A 21669-nucleotide genomic window follows, 5' to 3' on the forward strand; every position below is an offset into this window, starting at 1 on the left:
TAGATAGAAGAAATAATACATTAATAAATTTAAGTATTAATTCAAATCTTAAAATAAAATATATCATATAATAATGAACATGTTACAACTAACAAGTATAAAAAAACGTATCCTAATGTATCATATTTTTACATAAACAAATTATAAATATATAATAATTAATAACAATATAAATGAAAAAAAAATAGTTAACTTGAGTTTAGGAATCAACCCCACAAAAAAAAGTTAAATGTAATTAATGCAATTATCACCAAAAAATTGCTTGTGATCCACTTCCCTGCAGATGATATACCTGAAATAAATAATTAATTATTCAACATAAACCAAAACCGAATTATTTGACACAACAATATTTACTTGAAGCTAATTTTTTGTTGTATACAGGACATCCTTGATATGGGATTTTTAATTTCACATTAGTAGGATAATAACCACTTATTTTTAATGTTTGAGCAGGCAATTGGCCAATTGCTAATAATTTACTAAAATCAGATTCCAATTCATTAGCAAGGGCACCTAGTTAAAAATAAAAAATAATAATAAATAACCCTGTTAAAATAGATATTTTTAAAAGTTATTATTAGTATTAAAAAAACTGTAGATTACACTTATCTGATATCTGTTTAATTTAACTATTATACCAAATTAACATGAATAATCTTGTCAAAATATACCTTTAAAATGAACCAAATATTGAATACAAGCTCCATTATGTAATATTTTGGTTTTTCTACTGTCAACAGTTATCATCCAATCAGGAACTCCCATTGCATTCCTCACAGCTTCAAAAAAATGTGTTGTTTCATACTTTGTAGTTTTTCTAACATTCACATACTTTATGATATCTTTATCATACTCAATATTGGCACAACCTAATTTTTCATAACCATTTTTCGAAAATACAATAACTGATCTTCCGATAGCAGAAATATCTCCTTCTAAAATTATAAATTAATTTTAAAAACATTTAAATTGCGTACACAATATACCCATATTAAAATAATATGTATATTTACCTAAAGGCAAATTTGGATCAGAAAATACCATTGAATGTGAACCAATATCAATATTACCCAAACGACCAGATATATCTCCAACATAACATCTTAAAGGTTGATCAGGCCCACATTCATCTTCATACAGCTTTACCTATTATATTTGAACATTTTCCATTTATTTATACTTTTATAACACATTAAGTTAAAATTGTAGTAAAAAAATGAAATATGTTACATATTTATATCCAAAATAGTTTTAAAACAAAGTAACTATGTATACTTTACATTCAATGGATCAGCAAGTTGTGTGTAGTATGGGTTCCATATGTACCCAGCTGCTGTACACCGAGTTCCATGGTCTTTAACAGTGGCGTCAATACCCACTGGGTTAACATAAATTGCCCATTTGTGATTTTTAGTCTACAGTTCAATATTGTATTAATTAATATAAATCAAACAAGTCAAATTTAAATGTATATACATCTTAAAACATACCATATTTTTATTATATAAACCTGGGTAATGTAAATTAACTTCAATTACAGTATCACTTTTACTTCCATCATTATAAACTAGTTGAGTCTAAAATGCACAAAAAACAAATTTGTTTACAGCTACATAATAAAATATTATCAATTAATTACAGACCATTCGTATATAACCATAAAGAAAACCATTAGGGTTATGAAATGAAGCCATTGCTCTGATTTCTCGAGCTTCTGAAGGTGCATATCCTCTTTCTATCGTAGAACACATTAATCTATTAACACCATACATACAAAATATGTAATTTATACAAAATCAATGGTATTATTAAATATGAATTTATTTAACTATTATATTTATCCACCTTTTTTTAGGAGGCATACCATGTATCATTACTGATCGACCTAAAAATACTAATTGTCCAAATAACTGAGCATGGGTGTCATTTCCAATAGCAGACACAGTTCTAGCACCACTTATTGAGCCAAATTTCAAACTCCAATCGCCATAACGTAAACCTCCAGTCTCTTTATTATTCCATGGATCCCAAATTTCATATAAATTTGAACTCTCACATGGTAAGTCTAAACCACCATCAACTGGATTCTGTTAAAGCATAAATATAAAATAACAAATTATAAACTTAATATTCTAAAAACTAATTTATCACAAACTTACTGAATAAACATAATAATCATAACCGCCTTGTATACCTTGGAGGTTGATCTCAAAATCAACTGGATCATATTCAGAAAGTTGGAATAATTCAATTTTTCCAGAAACAGAATTTGTGTCAGTATCGCTGTACCAGTCCTTTACTACAGCTTTTCGATGCCATACCTTTTCTATTCTAAAATTAAAAATTAACAATTTGAATTAAGCTCATACTACATAGTACGTTTTAATCAATATCTTCAGCAATATTTTATTATTTACACATAGTTCTGACAGCCAATCATAGTTAAAAAATAACATTAATACAATCAAAGTAGTTAACGATGGAACCTCCTAATCATATCAGTTATATTTTATATGAAATATTTAGTTAAATCCTGTTACAACAAGTTGAGCATCAAGCGTAAATACAATAATCTGTAGGTAAAATTATAGATGTAATACTGCATTCAAAATATTTAATTTTATCTAATTTATTCATAAATTATTTTCAATGTGTTTATATTTCATAATATATACATTACCAGTGGCGTGGTGAAGGTAGTATTTTGGAGTAATTGCTCTTACATAATTTTTGGGGGTTGGTGGTTTTTCCCTTCCCAAAAATACCTGGGTATATCATAGAAATATACAATGTATACAAATATGTATCTTGTTTGAACAACTTACAGCATAAAACCCTGTTGGGTAGTTGTATTTAATACATATAGTTGTACATATAAGACTATACTCGTATATTTACAAATAAATGCATTGTTTTTTTGTATATTAAAATTTTTTTGTTGAAGTGAATTAAATGCAACTAAGATGGTAAGGGGGGGGGGGGGGTTACCTATAGTATACATTTCACTTCAAATCAAAAATTAGTTCAACGCGCCACTGTACTACATGCTAACATGCAAATTGTAAAATTTTTCTACTCAATAAGTATCAAGTACCATTTGCTAACATACTAACATGCAAATTGTAAAATTTATCTACTCAATAAGTATCAAGTACCATTTGCCGAACAAATAAATTATTATAATTTAAACTTTTTAAGTGAATAAAATATCGTGCAAGATTTGTTAATTATTAAATACATCCACCATATTATTTTCAATTATTGTTAAATTACTTTGAACAAGCTAAACGATCCCCACGAGCTTGTGGACCATGGTCACCATAAATCACCAATGATTTACCAATAATTGAATTTATTCCAAATAATGACATATATTCATCCACAAACATATGTCTACTCACACCTATTGCGTTTAATTTATTACCGGCTATCGACAAACTATTCAAACGAGAAGATAAATCACCTACACTGCAGTATTTAAGCGACTTACTGCATAAATATGTCATATTATTTTTCACAACCTATTTTTGAAGATAAATAATAATTATACAAATAAAACAATATTAAATTTTTATAATCATATAAATTAATAATACCTTGTGAGGATCATATATTGGACCTGCACTTTTACACCGATCCATCCAATTATAAAAGTCTTTTCCAGGTGGTTGTACATTAATAGACCACCTATGATCATCTGAATCTTTTAGTGTAGTACCATCAGCATGAACTAAACTTTCAATTATTATTACAGTTTCAGTTGCTCCAATGTCAATAGGTTGACGAAATATAATTCTGCCAACTAGAGGATAGCGAAAAATTGCTTCTGCTGTTAAGTAAGCTACTTTAGTTTGAGAATGTGGATCAGTAAATGGTAACAATGTAGTGCAAGTCAATATTTCCTTATTTCTAAAACAAAAAAGATAACATTAATTTCTATACAAAATAAAATGGGTTTTATTATTTACATGTATAAGACTAATGATCGATGAATAACACTATTGCTTCCAAATAGAGGTAAATATGTATCCCAACTAGAACTATCATAATTATATTTTCCACTTAAGTCGCCAATAGCATATTTATCTTGAGTTTGTCTTTCGACTTCAGCAGGAAATAATTTACCAGTTGGATTAAAAATGTTACCAACACCCAAACAATTATTATTTAAAATCAATGGTGTCTTGAATGTTTTTGGAATCAAAGGCATTTCGTGTAATCTTAAAGTTATATCATTTTGAATTGAATCAACTTTGCTATAAACATTGGTAATTTCAAATTTTGATTTTTGCCATAGTGTCAACTCGAGTTTTATGTTTGTTTCATTAACAAATCCCCTATATAAAATATATAGTTATGCATTTATAAGTATTATAATCTATTTATGTAACTATTTGAAATAAAAATAACTACTTAAGTGTAATGCTTTTTTTTAGATTGATTTGGGCACAATCTAAAATATTATCAGCACGTTCACTATCAAACAAAACCATGTATAAAGCTCTATTTTCATATTCAATATCAAATGTTGCTAGATTAGTATCTCGTATTAATGATTTTTTCCCAATTTGAACTGGCCCAAGTCGAGCCCCTAAATCACCTAATCCATTAGATTCAGGATCATATAAAATCTGAAGAGCATCACAATTGAGTTTTGATTTATCTGAAGAATTAAAAAATTACATTATTATTTTAATAAAAGTAACATGATGATATTAAAACTATATATGATAAAGTATAATACAATCATGTATGATTAGTAACACACCTAAAATAGATTCAAGAACATCAGTTGAAAATATTTTCCAATTATTGGTAGTGAGTTCAGTTTTTAAACTTTTTCTATCTTCAAGATTAGTAAATATAATTGCATCCATTAAGCTGCTTGATATACCAACCCAAACTATATAAATATTGCCAAAAAATCGAGTTTGAAACTTAGCTTCAGCCACTCGCAATTCGGAATCATCTTTTGCCTATAAAATATAATTTGTTTTAGTTAAAAATAACTAATGAAATATGATTAGATTAATTGCTTAAATAACTAAAATTTAAAATCTCATAAAAAAAAATTGATAATAAATATAAGTAGGTATATTGTATATATTTTTCACATACATACAAAGTAGAATTATTCAATTATACAATAATAACGATACTTAAAAATAAAGAAACAAAGCAAAAAAAAATAAATACAAGCTATTTTTAATCCAAGTATAAAAATACTGAGACAAATATCAAATATAAAATATTTTAATTATTATTTTAGTACCTACCTATTACTTATCATATATAAAATGAAGTAATCTTCAACAATATTTACCTACTTCCTATTAAAATAATAATTAATATGCGTACCATGATTGTGGAGCAAATAGTATTCCCAGCATTATCTTTAAGTAACAGAGATCTATACCAAATTCCTAAAGGACCAGTTAATTCTAATATAGATTTTGAAATTGAAAACTGAAGTCTTGTATGATTTTCTAATGTTAATTCTCCAAATGTATCATCAAAGTTCAATAATCTATAAGGAAATTCACATTGTTTAATGTACATATTACAAAAAATATTACTTAAAAGAAATTATTTATAATACTTATTTCCAAGATTTTTGTCGCTACATCGATCATTTAAAATAGTATAATCAACGGGAAATTCTTTGATTTGCCAAGACCATTGTAATGAGTTGCCAAAATTTTTTAATGAAACAGAAATTAAAATAATATCATCAATTAATGAATGTTGAGAAAACAATATTGAACCATGAATTAAATCTTGAGAAAATCTTGAAATCAACTGTATACTAGTATTAACATTGTTAAATTCATCTAAAACAACATAATGGTTTTATTAATAAAATAAATTAATTGTGATTTTTTTTTAAAAAAAATACAGATACGAATTAAGTGTTTATTTTTAGTTTTTACTACACTCAAAGTTCAAACTAAAAATTACACTTACCATCATCAAGACTTTCACAGTACAAATATGGAAGGATGACTAACACCAACAATAACTTTGGAAAACCCATTTCGATGGTTGAAAAATACATAAATTCAACTCATTAAACCAAAATAAACTAAAATTAATATTATTATTGATGTACAGACAACATAATACACACATCAGTACTATATAGTGACATAGTGACTACTAACCCTAGTAACCCTACTAGTCTACTAGTTTACTTCTACTATAATAACGTCTATCGTCTGTCACTTGTCAGGACGGTCTGTGACAAATATAAATTTCACTGTAGCTTGTTTATGACACATGTACATGATGATAATACTTATCAGTTATCAAACAATCGTAAATGAATTAATGATATATCACTTGTTGCGTGTAAATTTAAGATAATATAATAATACCGTGGTGTAAATACAGCACAACCACGCGAAGAATAAAATAATTATTTGATATTTTGATCTTTATAACTACACCGACGTATGCAGTAGTTATAATTATTGAGCTAACAGATAGCGCTGCTAGTAAATGTATAAACTCTCGACCCGTGAATGGATTTCACGGGAGTGTAGAACCGTGGAAAATATTCGAAAGGTGAAAATCTGTATTCAGAACTCAGAAGTAAGTCAAAGAGGAAACTAGTTAGTTGTTAAACACTAATCTTTGCAAAAAAAATAATATCATAAATTTGAAAACTGAAAATTGAAAAAATAACATTCTCCATTTTCACTACATAATAAAAAATTTAATTTTGGTAATTTTTTAACAAGAAATAATAATTATTTAACATGCCTGTACAATGATTGTTGTTATTTTTTTTAGCTATAACCGAATTTGAAATGGTAATAGAATGTAATAAAAAAGAACGAGAAAAACTTTTCAGTCAGTCTAATGGTGCACTTTTACCAGGGTAAGTTTTTTTTAGTTTTTACTTGTGAGTATGAGTATCTCTGTATAATATAAACAAGCCTATACATTTATGATGTGAAAAATCAATAAAAATGTCTGTTCCGCGTAGATAGGTTATTCAGTTATATGAAACGTTTGCTGGCGCTAATTATTATTTACTTATGTGTTTATGTGTGTAATTAGAATTTTCTAATTTATAACAAACATAGTATTTTTTAAAAGAAATTTTTTTTTTATAATAAGTTTATAGTTAGTACCCATTTTCATAAAGTATACATTATTTTAAAAGACAAATATCAACTTATACGAATTTGTTAATGCTGAAACTACATTCTTAAATATTTAAAAATGTTATACAAATTACAATATAAAAAATGTTAAATAGGTACCTATTATTATAACAAATTATATTTTTATGCAGCTATTATTTTACTCCTATAACCAATAAGCCCTAAAGCCCATTATATATTTAAATAATATATAATAATAACACACGACTTTTTAAAATTATTTTATTATGAATTAAATTTAATGGGTATATTGCATAATTACATAGAACTTATTACATGATTTGAATAAATTATTATTTAAATTCATCGGCCTTTTTAAAATTTTAATTTACCCGATTTATTAATAATTAATTATGACATGATATTTTTACCATAAGCATTATATATTACAGTATTATAATATTATATACTACATTTTACATTTTTAAACTAATTATAGAATTAGTTTAAATTGGGCGTTTTATAAAAAAATTATACAAATAATATAAATTTTACTTTATACAAGAGTAAAACATTATTATCTATTTTTAAGAATCAAAAGTTTGTTAATGGAATTTTTTAATGTAACATTTTTTTATGTTTGATAATTATTATCCAACACCAGACGTATTTTAGTTTTCGAGTACCTATTCAGTTATTAAATAAACTAAGTTACAACAGAAGCCACAAAGTGGAAAAAAATATTTATCAACAAAATCTGATCCAGAAAATACGATGGCTACTCTTACTCAGACAGTTTAAAATTTAAATCATAAACATCCATTGACAACTTGTGAACAATTGTTATGGAATATTATTATTTTATGTATGTAAATGTATTATATTTATATAACTAATATATTTAGTAATGCCAAAACATTGAAACTTCATTATATTAAAAGCTTGAGCTCTATCAATTTATATCGGATCATTCCTTATATTTTATTAGATTATAGTTACATTGTACATTGTGTAAATCTAATGCTGTCATCGGAAAAAAACTTAGTTTTTCGATGATTAATTTTGTGACTGCAGACTATATGATCTATTCGACATGGCGTAGATTATTTAAAATGATTAGAGATTATCTATTATTTTGAAAAAATATCTCATAATCTCAAAAAGTAAATGTCCTAGAATTTTCTTTCGACTAGAGAAATCTTTGTTTTTGTTCTATTGTTTTATATTTTCAATTTTGTATAAAATAAGGCAACAATTCTTAGAATTTAAATCAATAATAATCGACAAAAAATTATTAAAGTGGGTGCTATCGCTGAAGTATCGCACAACATTTTAACGTGTTACGTAATAAAAAATAATTCATGTATTATACTAGGGTCTTAAAAAATTTAAATATTTTAACATAATAATTGCTCCATTGTTATACTTATGAAACTTTATAACAATAAAAGTTTTAAAAATCAATAATACGTCATATGATTATATACATTACTGTGGTTGGTTTGAGTGCGTGTCCGAGTGTACGATTCGACGTAGGTACGTGCTTTAAAATAGCAGAGGTATTCTACAACTTTTTTTTGTAGGTAATTAATAATTATACATATTATACTAATGTACATAATACATATATGTGCATGTTTATATATTTTGATTTTTCGTAATTTACGCATAATATATTCAAAAAATGTTTAAAACCGTTATTTAATGTAAAAATTAAAAACATTAAGTACCTACCTAATTACTATTTGAATAATAATAATAAGTAATAATTTGTTTTACTGATTAGAAAATAATATATTAATCGTACTCAAATTAAAATATTATGCAGCGTTATACTATTTCCTATATTCTATAAATATACTTAACTTCTGTACACAAACAGTAGGTAATAAACAATTTTGAAATAAATAAAACTGTGTATAATATGACCCTGTCCTTGACAATCACAATACCATATTCTATACTTATTACTTATTAGGAGTTAACTATATATTCAAAACTTCCATATTCGAAGTCGTTATTCACTCCAAGGTGCATGGCTGTCCGGATAAATTCTTATTACAGTCGGAATTTGAATCCTAATAATATAATATAATATCCTCACATACACAATAATTCATGAAACATGCTCACCCTCTTTAACCTTAAATAATGTAATTATTTAAATTATTATTTTTAAAATTTTTAAGTATACTTAAATATTATATTTTCAATTACTTACTTTTTTTTTTTACAATTTAATGAATATCCTGTCTCCTGTGGCTATACAAATGCCTCTGCTAAAGATAATTATATTTAATAATGGTTTTATACACAAATTCACAATCTCAAGTATATTCAAGTAGTTTTTAAAAATTTTAAAATTAGATTGATTTATAATTATTTGTTAAATTTTAAAATAATTATCATAAATCCCATAGGTATATCTGATAAACTTTTTATAATGGACAATGGATCATTATCCTAAGTATAGGTACTTAAAGTTTAACTAGGTACTCTTAAAGTACAAATTACGATTAAAAAGCATCAGATTTTCAAAAAAATCAACTCCATTAATTTACTATAAAAACAAGAATTGTTTAAAAAAAAATCATTATTAAAAATACTATTTCTATTACTTCAAAATTTCAAAAATTAAAATATAAATAAATGTATTACTTAATACTAAATAACAAAAAGGAGAAAAGGCATGGGTATTGGATACGCTAAGTGAATTATCCTGTTAATATAAATATTATACTCAACTATTGGTTGAAACTATAATACTTAACTATGATTTTTAACATATAATAATATATAAGTAATGATAAATTAATTTTATTTATATTTTTATAAAAATTCTGCAAGAATTTAAACATACGCGCGACACGCCTGTGATTATTCACGGTAGTATATCATTATGAATGACTTTTAAAATGAAAAGCAATTAACAGTACAAAACATTTAGTATAAAAGTACATAATAAAGTACACAGCTACAGCCCATAGCTATATATAATGTAAATTAATCTTATTATATAACAATTAAGTATAGTTACTAAAATATTTTATATTGCATAGTCCAGTTATTTTAATTACTGATTTTCTTGTTTTAATGTTTTATGCATGAGATTTAACTGATTTAAGTATTTAACGAATATATACTGGCAGACTGCAAGTAAATTAAAAAACATTTTTATCTTCATACTTTATAGTTTATAGTAAATGGTTTTCTTAAATCTCACTTTCTTAATTATGTCAGCAACTATAGCGAATGCAATTAGTAATGGTTCATAGGAGTTTTCCCACAAATTATAAATGATATTCGTTACGCGTGTTATTGATTTATATTTTAACAATGTGAAAATTTCTATAAAAACATTTTAATAGTATTCTTACTTATTTTTATTTATACATTTCAATTTGTACTATAAAATGTATGAAATTTGGATTTCATAAAGATAATAAAATACCTAAGTAGTTTTATGTCTTCGTTAAACGGATTCTGAATTATTATTTAATAAAAAATGTGACAATTCTATTTGGCCTTGGTGGAAATCTCAGTCAAAAGTATACCTTTCTACCATTCCGTGTCAACTGCTTGTTAATTTGTTATTGTTGTTTGGCCCTGGTACTGGTACTACCAGCTACTCTTACTTATTCTGCCATTATACTATAAAACATACTAGTACGATTAGTAGCATACTACTACCCATTATACATCAAATACCTATGAAGATACTAGTTTATGTAAACAGTATACATTTCCTATTTCCCTGTCTTTTTAGATAGGTACTTAACTTTTTATTATTTTAAATGTATATACCTACCTATATTTTGTCTTATATTTTTTTAAAGTATATTAATTCTATCATTTGTAAATGAAAATAGAATAATACATCGTAATTCGTAAGCTATTGAATTGACAAAATAAGACTATTATAGTGATTAGGTTTTGATTAGGTATTTATAGTCTTTTAAATTTAATGATCAAATTTCATTAATTAATATTACCCGGACCACATATTATAATATATGTACTGTTATAAATATATGATAATTAACTTAACGCTTTTCATATTATTAATTGTTTAATTATACATATCTTTAAATTAAAATGTTCAAATTACATTTATATCTGGCATCTATCTAATTATATTTCTTAAATAGAGATTTTATAAATAATATTACCTATATAAATACGCTTATTACATAATATGTGAAATATGCATATTATATTCGGTTTATAAAATACTTTCAAATATGTTATGGCTGATTATAATATACATTACTTGTGATGTATAAAAATACAAATAAAGGTGCTCATTAACTCATCGTGAACACACTGAAATGATAAGCATTGTTTTTCTTTTTATTCGTTTAAAGATAATTATTAATTATAGCCAATGGCCAATGTAGCATTAAAAATTTAAATTATTCCATGTATATATATATATTCTGGTATTCACTAATTTTAAATCAAATATGTGAGAAATCAGAAATATGATATGTACTTGACCATAATAATACAGAATAAATATAACTTATAAGAATATATATAAAAAAATAGTACTAAATAGAAAAAAATTAATTTTGTATTTTTAGGTATACTGGTCATTGTCCAACATTGAAATTCCGTTTTGGGAAACGATATGGAGCTAATACTTTAGACATTATTCAGGTTTGAATATTTATATATATATAGTATATACATATTATATTATTCAAAAAAAAAAAATTTAATTGTTTTTCAAAATGTTTAAAATATACATAATTTTAATTGTATACATTTTAGGAACTTCGTGAGAAAGGAGTATTAAAACAATGTGATTTAAAAAATGTGTATCTGCGAGATAGCCCCATTGATGAATTACCTCCAAAACCAAGTATAAATAATTTAAAAATGAATATTGATAAAGAACAAGAAACGGTCAATAATTATCAAAGATATATATTAGGCTATACCGGTAAATTTATGAAATTTTTATTCACTGTAAAACGTATAAAACTTCACAAAATATTAGGTAATTATTTATTGCTTATGTATATTAATTATAGGATATATACCAGGGATGCATTTTCGGTATGGCAAAACTTTTTGTAGACTTGCTCAAGAATGTGAAGACAATATGCTTGTCAAATTATCGTCAGAACAAAGTCGAAAAGCTATTGATAGACCTGTTCGGTTTTTGCCTCCAAAAATGGTTCCAGATAAAGCCAACATGCGTCTACAACATACTTTAAATAAGTATAAAAGAAGCAAAGATTTTAAGGGTAAAAATTATATAATAAACCTATTATGATATACATAAAAATATATAAAAAGTATAAATACCAAAAAAATCAAAATCATTTAAAATTGATTACTGAATTAAAATGGTTTTTTCTTGTAAAATTGTATATCTTTTACTAGGTATATTTTTAGAATTGAAAATATATATTAATGAGTTTATATGGGTTTAGTATTATACATTTTTATTAAAACAATACGTGATTTAAAAATTATACCAAGTAATAAAAATATAGTATTGTTTGTCAAAAAATGCTGCTTTTTACATTTTTCAAAATGTAAGTGTTTTTTATTATTTATATTATTTTCATGTCCGAAACTCATCCTAACCCTACTTATAAGTATTTAGTTTTACTATATAGTATATTATATATTATATCAGAGTTTTGAATGATAAACGTATAAATATAGATTCAAAATTAAAATAATATGCATAGGTACACATTTATTTAGTTAATTAAAAAAAAAGTATAGGTAAACTAAATGTCTGTAACTATTCATCATTATATATATTTTCCACACTTGTTAGAAATATTAATTTCTTTCTTAAATTGTTATATTTAACAATTGTTGTATTTATGTTATATTTATGATTAAGTTAATAATTATTATGAATTTGTTTATTAGATCATAAAGTATCTTCTGAATTACCACCTATAGCTGGTTATACGGGTCATATTCCAAGACTAAAGGTATCTAATATTTCAGTGAGTTTACCTTTTCATCACTCAGCCAAACTTGGATTGTCGGTTTTGAAACAAGTAAGATTATACCTAAAAATTAACCTTAAGTTAGAAATAAATAAATATTCACATTATTGCTTCAATATCTAGATTATTGAATAATTAATAAAATATTCAAGTCAACTATATAAATACCTAATAAATAATAATAAATAATACCTCATAACTAAGTAACTTATATATTGTTTTTTAGTTAGTTAAGATAAAGAAGTGTAAAAGTTCCGTAAATTAAAAGTATTTAAACCATTGTTTTTTATCACTTGTGTAGTTGAATTTCAATAAAAAAAAAATTGGTTATTGGAGCATTTTTTTAAATTACAAACACAATATAAAATTTTTTAAAAACATATCATATCTCCCTGCAAAAAATTTAATATTATTTGAAGAGCACTAAGCCCTCTTAAGACTCATTGCCGATCTCCGTCTATAAGTCTGAATGAAACGTACACATCTCTAATAAGTACTAAAAAAATTAAAAGATAATAAAATTATTGTGTATAATATCCTGACCTGAAATTAATTATTTCTATACTAATATTATTTTATAGTAATATACTAATAAAGTTACTAATTTAATTGAACTAATTGTTTTTATGTTAAATTCAATATGTTATACAAAGTTTGTTACAGGGCGTCATTTTTTGGGGGGTAGACTATAGAAAATTCCCTACTATAATACATTTTAAAAAGTCAGCAATTTTTTTTTGGTCATCAAATCCTAAAATCGGTAAATTTATAATTTGTGCTCAATAATCAGTTAATATTATCTTTTAGAATTTTAGATACATTTACAGTTTATTAAAATGTTGGCAAACACTGGCCCTCGGCTAATGACAATCGTTATTACGAGAAACCCTTTTCTGTGGTATACCTAGAGAAATTCTAAAAATTTAAAATAGATACACACGGATTTATGACAAATTGTCATCATTACTATATTATTTGATCCCTTACATATTTTATTCCAAAATATTACTTTATTGATGGTCTATACTTTATCATCCATAAATATAGGTAGGTAACAATAATTTTGTTAAATATTATAAAGTCGCAATTTTTTTCATTTGCACCCAGCCCCCAACTTTTAAAAAGCTGAAATGATGCCCATGGTTTGTTTAACAATATTATCAATAAATATTAGTATATTATGTAAACGATTTTAAATAATAAATCAATGAATATTATTTATTTATTTTTTTTAGGACAACGGAAATGCTGTCAAACAATATACTAGATAATTTGTAAAGAATTTTTATTTGTTATTATTATTTATCTACTGCGTAGATATTATATAAAAATAGTTTTTCTTAAATTATATTTATAATATGTAAAACATTTACACAATTGTTTTTTTTATATAATGTTTATATTCATTTATGCAACCAGTTACCTAAATAATTGATTTTTAAATGTTAATATCAATTCAGATAAAGTGTTGTAAACTGAAAAATTAATGATGTCAATTTATTTATGATGAATAAAATCTATTTAATCTGATATTTTTTCTCAATATTTTTGTAAAGAGTAAAGACATTTTGTTTATTAATGCTATAATTTAAATTACGGTTTCCTTTTTCCCTGTAGCGTTTGGACGCAACTTTATGACGACAAGTTGTTACATTATTTGGCTCAGTAGGAAAACTGTATACCTTAAGTAATTCACCCGAATTTTTTGGATGATGGATGTACCCACATTATATACAGAAAATATTTTTTCGAGTAAATTTAAATTTAAATTTATTTTCAAAATTGTTTCTGGAATTTATATTGTATAAAAAATAGTATTTTTTTTTTCATCTCCGTAATACAGTGTCCAAACAAGAGCTGCTTTTAATTTCTATTATATAGGTACTTATATAAATTAAATTTTATAGTTAAAATATATTTTTATCTGTCTTAGAATTTTAAAAGAAGTAAGTATATATTTATTGGTTACTAATGGAAATTATTTGACGAAACTATATGTCAAACATTTTTTAGTATAATAGCGACTATATAGAGAGATAAAATTAATTTGGTCGCCTTATTTTAGTCCTGTGTGTCTAGCAGCAAGCACAAATTTATAATTAGTGGTCCAAATCATTTCAACCAAAGTAAAGAAAAATAGAAGGTTTAATATCTTCTTCATTTTCATTAATTAGATTACGATGAAAGACTATAATATAGGTTGATTAAAACTGACATAAAATTGTAATTTAAAGTTGACAATTGACATTACATTAATTTTTAATTATTTTATTTTATTATTAAAAATAGTTCTTATTCAAAATAAATACTCTTTAAAACGACTTGAAATAGACCCTACAGAAACTCAATATAATAAAACGATTAGCTTTAAAAAAACGCTTTCGTTTTAACGTTATTACATAAAAACTTTTGATAGGTAGATGACACTGGCTCACTGCAGTAGCGTATTTAGGATTTCTTCTAGGGGACGGGGGAAGAGATAATCACATAAATATAAATTATAAGCTAAAAAAAAGAAAAGGGCGGCAAGGGAGGTGGTTTATCTCCTTAATCCCCCCGTAAATACGTAACTAAAGGCAGAGTAATGTTTATGATCGTTTTCTCGTATTTTTGTTATTATATCATGAACTTAGATGTGACTAGTGACTACCAAAATCAAGTGAAAGCAGAGGAAGAAGTCGACGAACAACACAGTGGCGTAGCTATATTATTAGACACTTTTTCTTGGGTAAGCCCAATATTTTTATGTAAAGATTATCAATGAATATTTTTATTAAATAAAAAAGTAACAAAATAATATTGTATGTTAGGTACACATTTATTTTACGCATATTATAAATGCATTTATTTATAATACCTTTTTATGTTAGTCACATATACATAGACTACACATTTAACACAATATAAAACATTTATTTTTGGAGAAAAGTGGGTAGGCCCGAGCCTACCACGCCTACCCGTTGGTTACGCCACTGGAACAACATAGCTTTATATAATATGTAGTTGTTGGACCGTATCCAGAACAAATTATGTTTGCGATAATGTCCAATGTTACTTTGGAACGTTAAGTCCATGGTCGGGCGGATAAACAGGATCAGTATCTTGGACGCCAATTATAGATTCCAGAAAACATACTGCAGTTTATATCATTAAGGGTGCCACGTACGTAGCAAACGACCAGACGTTAGCGGACACCAACGGTCTGACGAGTTGAAATAATATAATATATAGTACTTGACACACCATTCCGTTCGTAAATAACGTGCATATACGCAAATAGCATCTTGCAAACAGTGTGGTTTTGGGACGTCAAGGTTGTACCGCCCGAAATTCATATTAAAAACGATCTTTTTTTTTTCTTTAGAAAAATCCTAACTTAAAGACCAACTTTAATGCTAATAGTTAATCAATGGTAACGTCGATTAACTTCATCGAAATGCATCAGACGATGTAAAGGTATTATATTATTTATGTCTATATCGAGTTTTTAATTTTTTTAAACTAGATATAGGTATATCATATCATTCTACAAATTTAAGACTTTTAACATAAACAATCTTTACATAACAATAAGGTAATCCGTTCACACTTTATCATAACAGAAGTATTATAAATACATATGTACGAAAAAAGTTAAACTAATTAAAGTTAAATTATGTCATAATATAAAGCTCATATTACATACGTACCTAATGTCATTAATTTTAAGTAGATAATGTTTAGGTATAATTAACATATTATGGTATTTTAGTATATTTTTATGTATAACACTCAAAGACAACAAAATATTTAATGTCGATGGAATAATACTATAACTGGTAGTTGTATCATGTTTTACACTGCATCTTTATATTATAAGATGATGTTCTATGTATGTGTACATAATTGTAAGTAAATGTGTTAATCATATTTCCCGAATAGGCGTAATACACAACAATAATGAATAAAATACAAAGTATAGAGAGGATTTCCTTTTTATTTCGATATTAACTTTCGTCAAATTATGCATTTGTTACCTACCAATTAATACATAAGTCGGGCAAAATCAGGGATATTAAATAAATTAAAAACTGGTTATTGATTTAAAATAAATACAAATTATTCGTCGTCACCAGATCCCAAAACCATGGAGATGAGATCTTCAGTGTCGATCATTCCTTTTTTATCAATTTCCATGTTGTCAAATGCATCTTTGACTTCTTGGGCAGAGAATTTGTCACCCCAGTTTAATAGACCGTACCTCAATCTAAAAATACAATTATCAGTTAAAAATCTTAAACTTGAAAAATGTTTATGTAAATCTTACTTTTCGCTGTCGATTTTACCCTCGACATCGAACGACTTGATGGCAGCAATAACAGTCTCATCGTCATCGGTTTGACCTTACAAACACATCAAATTATGATATTAATTTGTGTTATAAAATTTATAATAATATAATATCGCTTCTAATTGAAAACATTAACAGTTCACTAACCTCCTTCGGACATCCTAGCTGCAAACAAGGTCAACAGTTGGGTGAAGTTAACTGGGCCAGAAGCTTCGCCTAACATAATTTCGAGTTCAGGGTCTGTGACTAACTTGCCCACTTTGTCCCAAGTGGCTCTCAAGTCCTCTTTGCCCAAAATGCCATCTTTATCCCAGTCCATCATCGAGAAACCCTAATCAATAAATTTTCAAATAACCATTGATAAATTATAAATATCCTATATCAATATAATACAAAATGTATAATTAATGAATTATGTATAAATTACCTCTTTGAATTCGGCCACTTGTTGGGTTGTGAACATAGAGAACACATTACTGCCAGACCTGCGGACTTTCTTGGATGAACTTTTACGGCTGCTGTGTTTTGTGCTGGAATGAGAAGGAGGTGCTTCGGGTTCAGCGACTGGTGCTGGTGGTGGTGCTTCTTCCGCTGGTGCGGCTTCTTTTGGTTCTTCCTTCTTTACCTTCTTCTTCTTTACCTTCTCTTTGTCAGCCTTTAATAAATAATGCAAGTTAATAATATTTATATATTAATATCAATAATAATATATACAAGTAAATAATTTAATGGAAATATAAAAAAAAAACCTCCGATTTAAAATTATTAAATATTTGCTTATAATATATAACTATATTAAATGTTTTTAAATGTTATATCTGCAATACATAGTACAATTGGTCTGTGGGATTCATTGTGTAATATATTTTAAAAGTAATAATATTCCAATAAATTCTTCAATATAAAGAAAAATTGTGTATTATTATTTGGTACAAGATAATAGGTATACACATAAATCATAATTTATCAAAAATAATTTCCCAGATATTTATAAAAAGGGTGAAATATTAAAAATTATTACTGTATTATTATTTAATTTATAACTACTTGACAAAATATTTTTTTAAACACCCTCGTTGTAAAATACTAACATAAATTTCAATAAGTTAAATAAGAATACACAAATACATTAGTATTGCATATCTTACCGGTCGGCAATATATTATTAAACATTATCTTTAATATTTTTTTATTTTTGTTTCTATAGTCTACTTCATTATTATTTCTTGCAGACGAGTTCAATGAAATTCCTAACTTTAGAAATACCTACAACGTAAGTTGGGAAATTTGCCAATGTGATGTCATTTACGTGCCATATTCTAATTATAAATCTAGCTGAGTCCAAAAAATGAGCAAAACTTATTGCCAACTTTATATTTGATCTAACATGTTTAAAAACTCCATTTTAAAACAAAAATTTAATATGCCAGAATTAATTATATAACTAAACATATTTTTATTAAAAACAAAATTTATTACACAAGAGTACCTATAAACCTATGTCATAATAATAATTAATAATTATTATCATAAGTAATCTAGTTAAAATTATTTTAAAATTAGGTAAGTTAGGTATAATTAATGAATATAAATCTGCATTTATATTTTGTAGTACAATAGTTGTTATAACTTATTATTCATTTCATGTAATTATGCATTATATACTTTATCAACGTTTTAAATCTTAATAATAATAAATATAGTAAATTGTTTTTAAACTATGATGATTGTGGTCTTCCTGGTTAAATATAAAAAAAAGTTTATAAATGTAAATTCGTGTAGCTCTAATAGCCGTCATTCTAGCAAAATATAGAACGATAAAAAAATATATATATTAAGCATTCTATTATGTATGAATATTTGACGAATAAAAAATAACCCAATTGAATTTATTTTTTAAAATAATTTTCTTCTTGTATATTTGTATAACCATTTAATATACGAATGATATATTTAATATTCTTATACAAATTATAATTTAAAATATATAAATATCAATTTATGGATAGTGTGATAGAAAATCTTAATTTCTTGTTATTATTTTTTATGAAGAATCGAAGAAATGTTTTCTTTTTTTATGTACTGTAATTTAAAATAAAATAATTAGATAATTATTGTTCAATGCTATTGTACATTCGTTTCATTATCCTATGACTTACAAGATATTTTTTAATAAAACTAAAATAATAATTAGTTATTATAAATTCTATAAAAATTAACAAAACCTGTACCACTTATATAAATATCTTTAATACATTTAATAATTAATATTATGCATTCAATACATTATACTTGTTATAATATTGTTTAATAAAATATGAAGGTTATTCTAGTAAGTTATATCTAGGCATAAATTATATTTTCATTTATTAAAACTTATTTTAGACAATGAAGTTTAAATTATTTAAGAACAAGTTTAAAATATTAGGTAATATATTAAGAGACGTGTACTAACCATTTTGTTTGTTTTCTGTTGTCGGTATTAATGCCAAGAGAAGGTGAACACTACTGAGCTACTGGGCTCAAGCTGCTTGTGGTTTTCGAATCTCGAAGGTTTAAAAATACAATATGTATCGGCTAGCGAAACACTAAACTTAGCCATACTCAGTCATATGGTGCTCGTGTTTTATTTAAACTCTCATTCGCTCCCCACTTATCTCTTTATATTAATTACGCATATTGCCCTATAACAATGTTTTTGGCATCTCTATCACAATATTCTCATACATACTTTTAGAAAACGAATAACTTTCTCTAACACCCTTAACTTATAGGTTAATGTTTTCATTTGACCTATTACTCGAATTTACTATCTATATGGGTACTTATCTTGTTTGTATTAGATATACCTACGTTATTTTATCATATTTTTATAAGAACTAGTTTAGTTAAATAATAAATTGAAAACAAATGTTTGTTTATTGAGTAAACAACTTTAATAATGTATATAGTTGTATTTAATCCATTAGGTACCTATAATGATGCCGCAACGTCCGAGTGTATTCGAAATATTTTGAAATGTTCTATTATAACACAAACGAATTTATTATTATCTATATTTTTTGCATAATGCTATCTCATCATAAAATAAAGTGTAAAAACTTTTTTATCCTACAATTATAAAAACTGTATTATACTAATATTATAGCGCCTAATTTATGTACCAGTATAATGTATACATGACACTTAAACTTTAAATTTTGCACTTATTTATCGTTTTAGTAAATAAACTTGTCATTAACACTATCTAAATTCGTGAAAAATATTAAATTATTAAACAATTTGTTACAAAACTATTCATATTTTTATAAAATAATAATATTGAATTATAAAAATTAATTTATACATAAATTATTTTTTTTGTCATTTGTGCGTCTAAATCCTATCTTTTTTTATAATTTATTAATATTTTACTTATTCATGTATTTTTATTTATAAATTAATAAAAAATAAACACAATTTACTATACATTGATATAATGATAAACTACCTCTTTAAAACTACTCAGTGCAAATATAATACGTGTAAATATATAGGTAGTTAAATTTAAAATATAACTAAAATTGTTAATTATAATAACACCTGTACGGCTGTACCTATAATGCTTTATGCACAATTTAGTAAGGATGCAGTTAATAAATAATAACAATAATATGTATATATATATGTAAGGGCTATAAAAAAGTTCATACCTACAATAAAAAATAGATATACTACATTCTAAACTACAGCTAAATATATCTTGAAAAATTTTAAAAAGCTATCTACTCGTATAAAAGGTAATATAATATTTATTTTTTTTTATAAAAGATCTATTTTTAATTAAAATGTTTATTATACTGTTATTACGTTGAAGTAAGTAAACTAGACAAGAATGTTTTTAATATGTATAATTTACTGTTAACTAATACACCTATGTCAATATGTCATTCTATTATAGTAATGATAGATATATATTTTGTAAGTATAGCAATTATGTTTAAAAGAGTAGGTATCATCCTTTAAGACGTATTTTGCAATTAACTATTAAGTAAGATAATAGTATGTATTTATATATTTTTTCAAAACATTTATTAAACGTCTTGATTAACCAATGATTTTTATAACCTTAATTGTAATTTATAAATACCTAATAATGTAATACATAGGTAGATTTCTATATATTTTGGCGACACTTGAACACTTCCCTTAAAAAAATCTTAAATGCGCCAATAGGGTGGTTCAGAGACTTAGTTGGGGCGGAGGCTAA

General features: G+C 25.1%; 3 protein-coding genes across 4 annotated transcripts; 1 reads left to right on the forward strand and 2 right to left on the reverse strand.

The window, feature by feature from the left end:
* Window positions 1–48: 48 nt before the first annotated feature.
* On the reverse strand, window positions 49–6257 carry LOC114131584 (uncharacterized). The gene is made up of 17 exons (XM_027996836.2): window positions 5968–6257; window positions 5603–5834; window positions 5362–5530; window positions 4772–4979; window positions 4417–4666; window positions 3972–4340; window positions 3600–3912; window positions 3277–3524; window positions 2163–2334; window positions 1849–2090; window positions 1647–1758; window positions 1494–1580; window positions 1284–1418; window positions 1017–1149; window positions 675–938; window positions 358–516; window positions 49–292 (listed from the first exon to the last, which is right to left on the reverse strand). The coding sequence occupies exons 1-17, from the start codon at window positions 6056–6058 to the stop codon at window positions 207–209; spliced, it is 3270 nt and encodes a 1089-aa protein (XP_027852637.1). The 5' UTR covers window positions 6059–6257; the 3' UTR covers window positions 49–206.
* Window positions 6258–6469: 212 nt separating this feature from the next.
* LOC114131604 (protein FAM166B-like) lies at window positions 6470–14622 on the forward strand. 2 transcript variants are annotated; one of them, XM_027996866.2, is made up of 7 exons: window positions 6470–6594; window positions 6796–6883; window positions 11696–11771; window positions 11886–12057; window positions 12149–12364; window positions 13008–13141; window positions 14326–14622. In XM_027996866.2, the coding sequence occupies exons 2-7, from the start codon at window positions 6813–6815 to the stop codon at window positions 14359–14361; spliced, it is 705 nt and encodes a 234-aa protein (XP_027852667.1). In that variant the 5' UTR covers window positions 6470–6594; window positions 6796–6812; the 3' UTR covers window positions 14362–14622. The 2 variants fall into 2 exon arrangements, with proteins under 2 accessions (XP_027852667.1, XP_027852666.1); XM_027996865.2 differs by having other exon boundaries at window positions 6564–6727.
* Window positions 14623–17046: 2424 nt separating this feature from the next.
* On the reverse strand, window positions 17047–20042 carry LOC114131579 (myosin regulatory light chain 2). The gene is made up of 5 exons (XM_027996832.2): window positions 19876–20042; window positions 17848–18075; window positions 17568–17751; window positions 17397–17472; window positions 17047–17336 (listed from the first exon to the last, which is right to left on the reverse strand). The coding sequence occupies exons 1-5, from the start codon at window positions 19876–19878 to the stop codon at window positions 17189–17191; spliced, it is 639 nt and encodes a 212-aa protein (XP_027852633.1). The 5' UTR covers window positions 19879–20042; the 3' UTR covers window positions 17047–17188.
* Between the last annotated feature and the right edge of the window lie 1627 nt (window positions 20043–21669).

Source organism: Aphis gossypii, chromosome 2 (assembly GCF_020184175.1).
Source record: "Aphis gossypii isolate Hap1 chromosome 2, ASM2018417v2, whole genome shotgun sequence".
In the NCBI taxonomy this organism is placed as follows: Eukaryota; Metazoa; Arthropoda; class Insecta; order Hemiptera; family Aphididae; genus Aphis; species Aphis gossypii.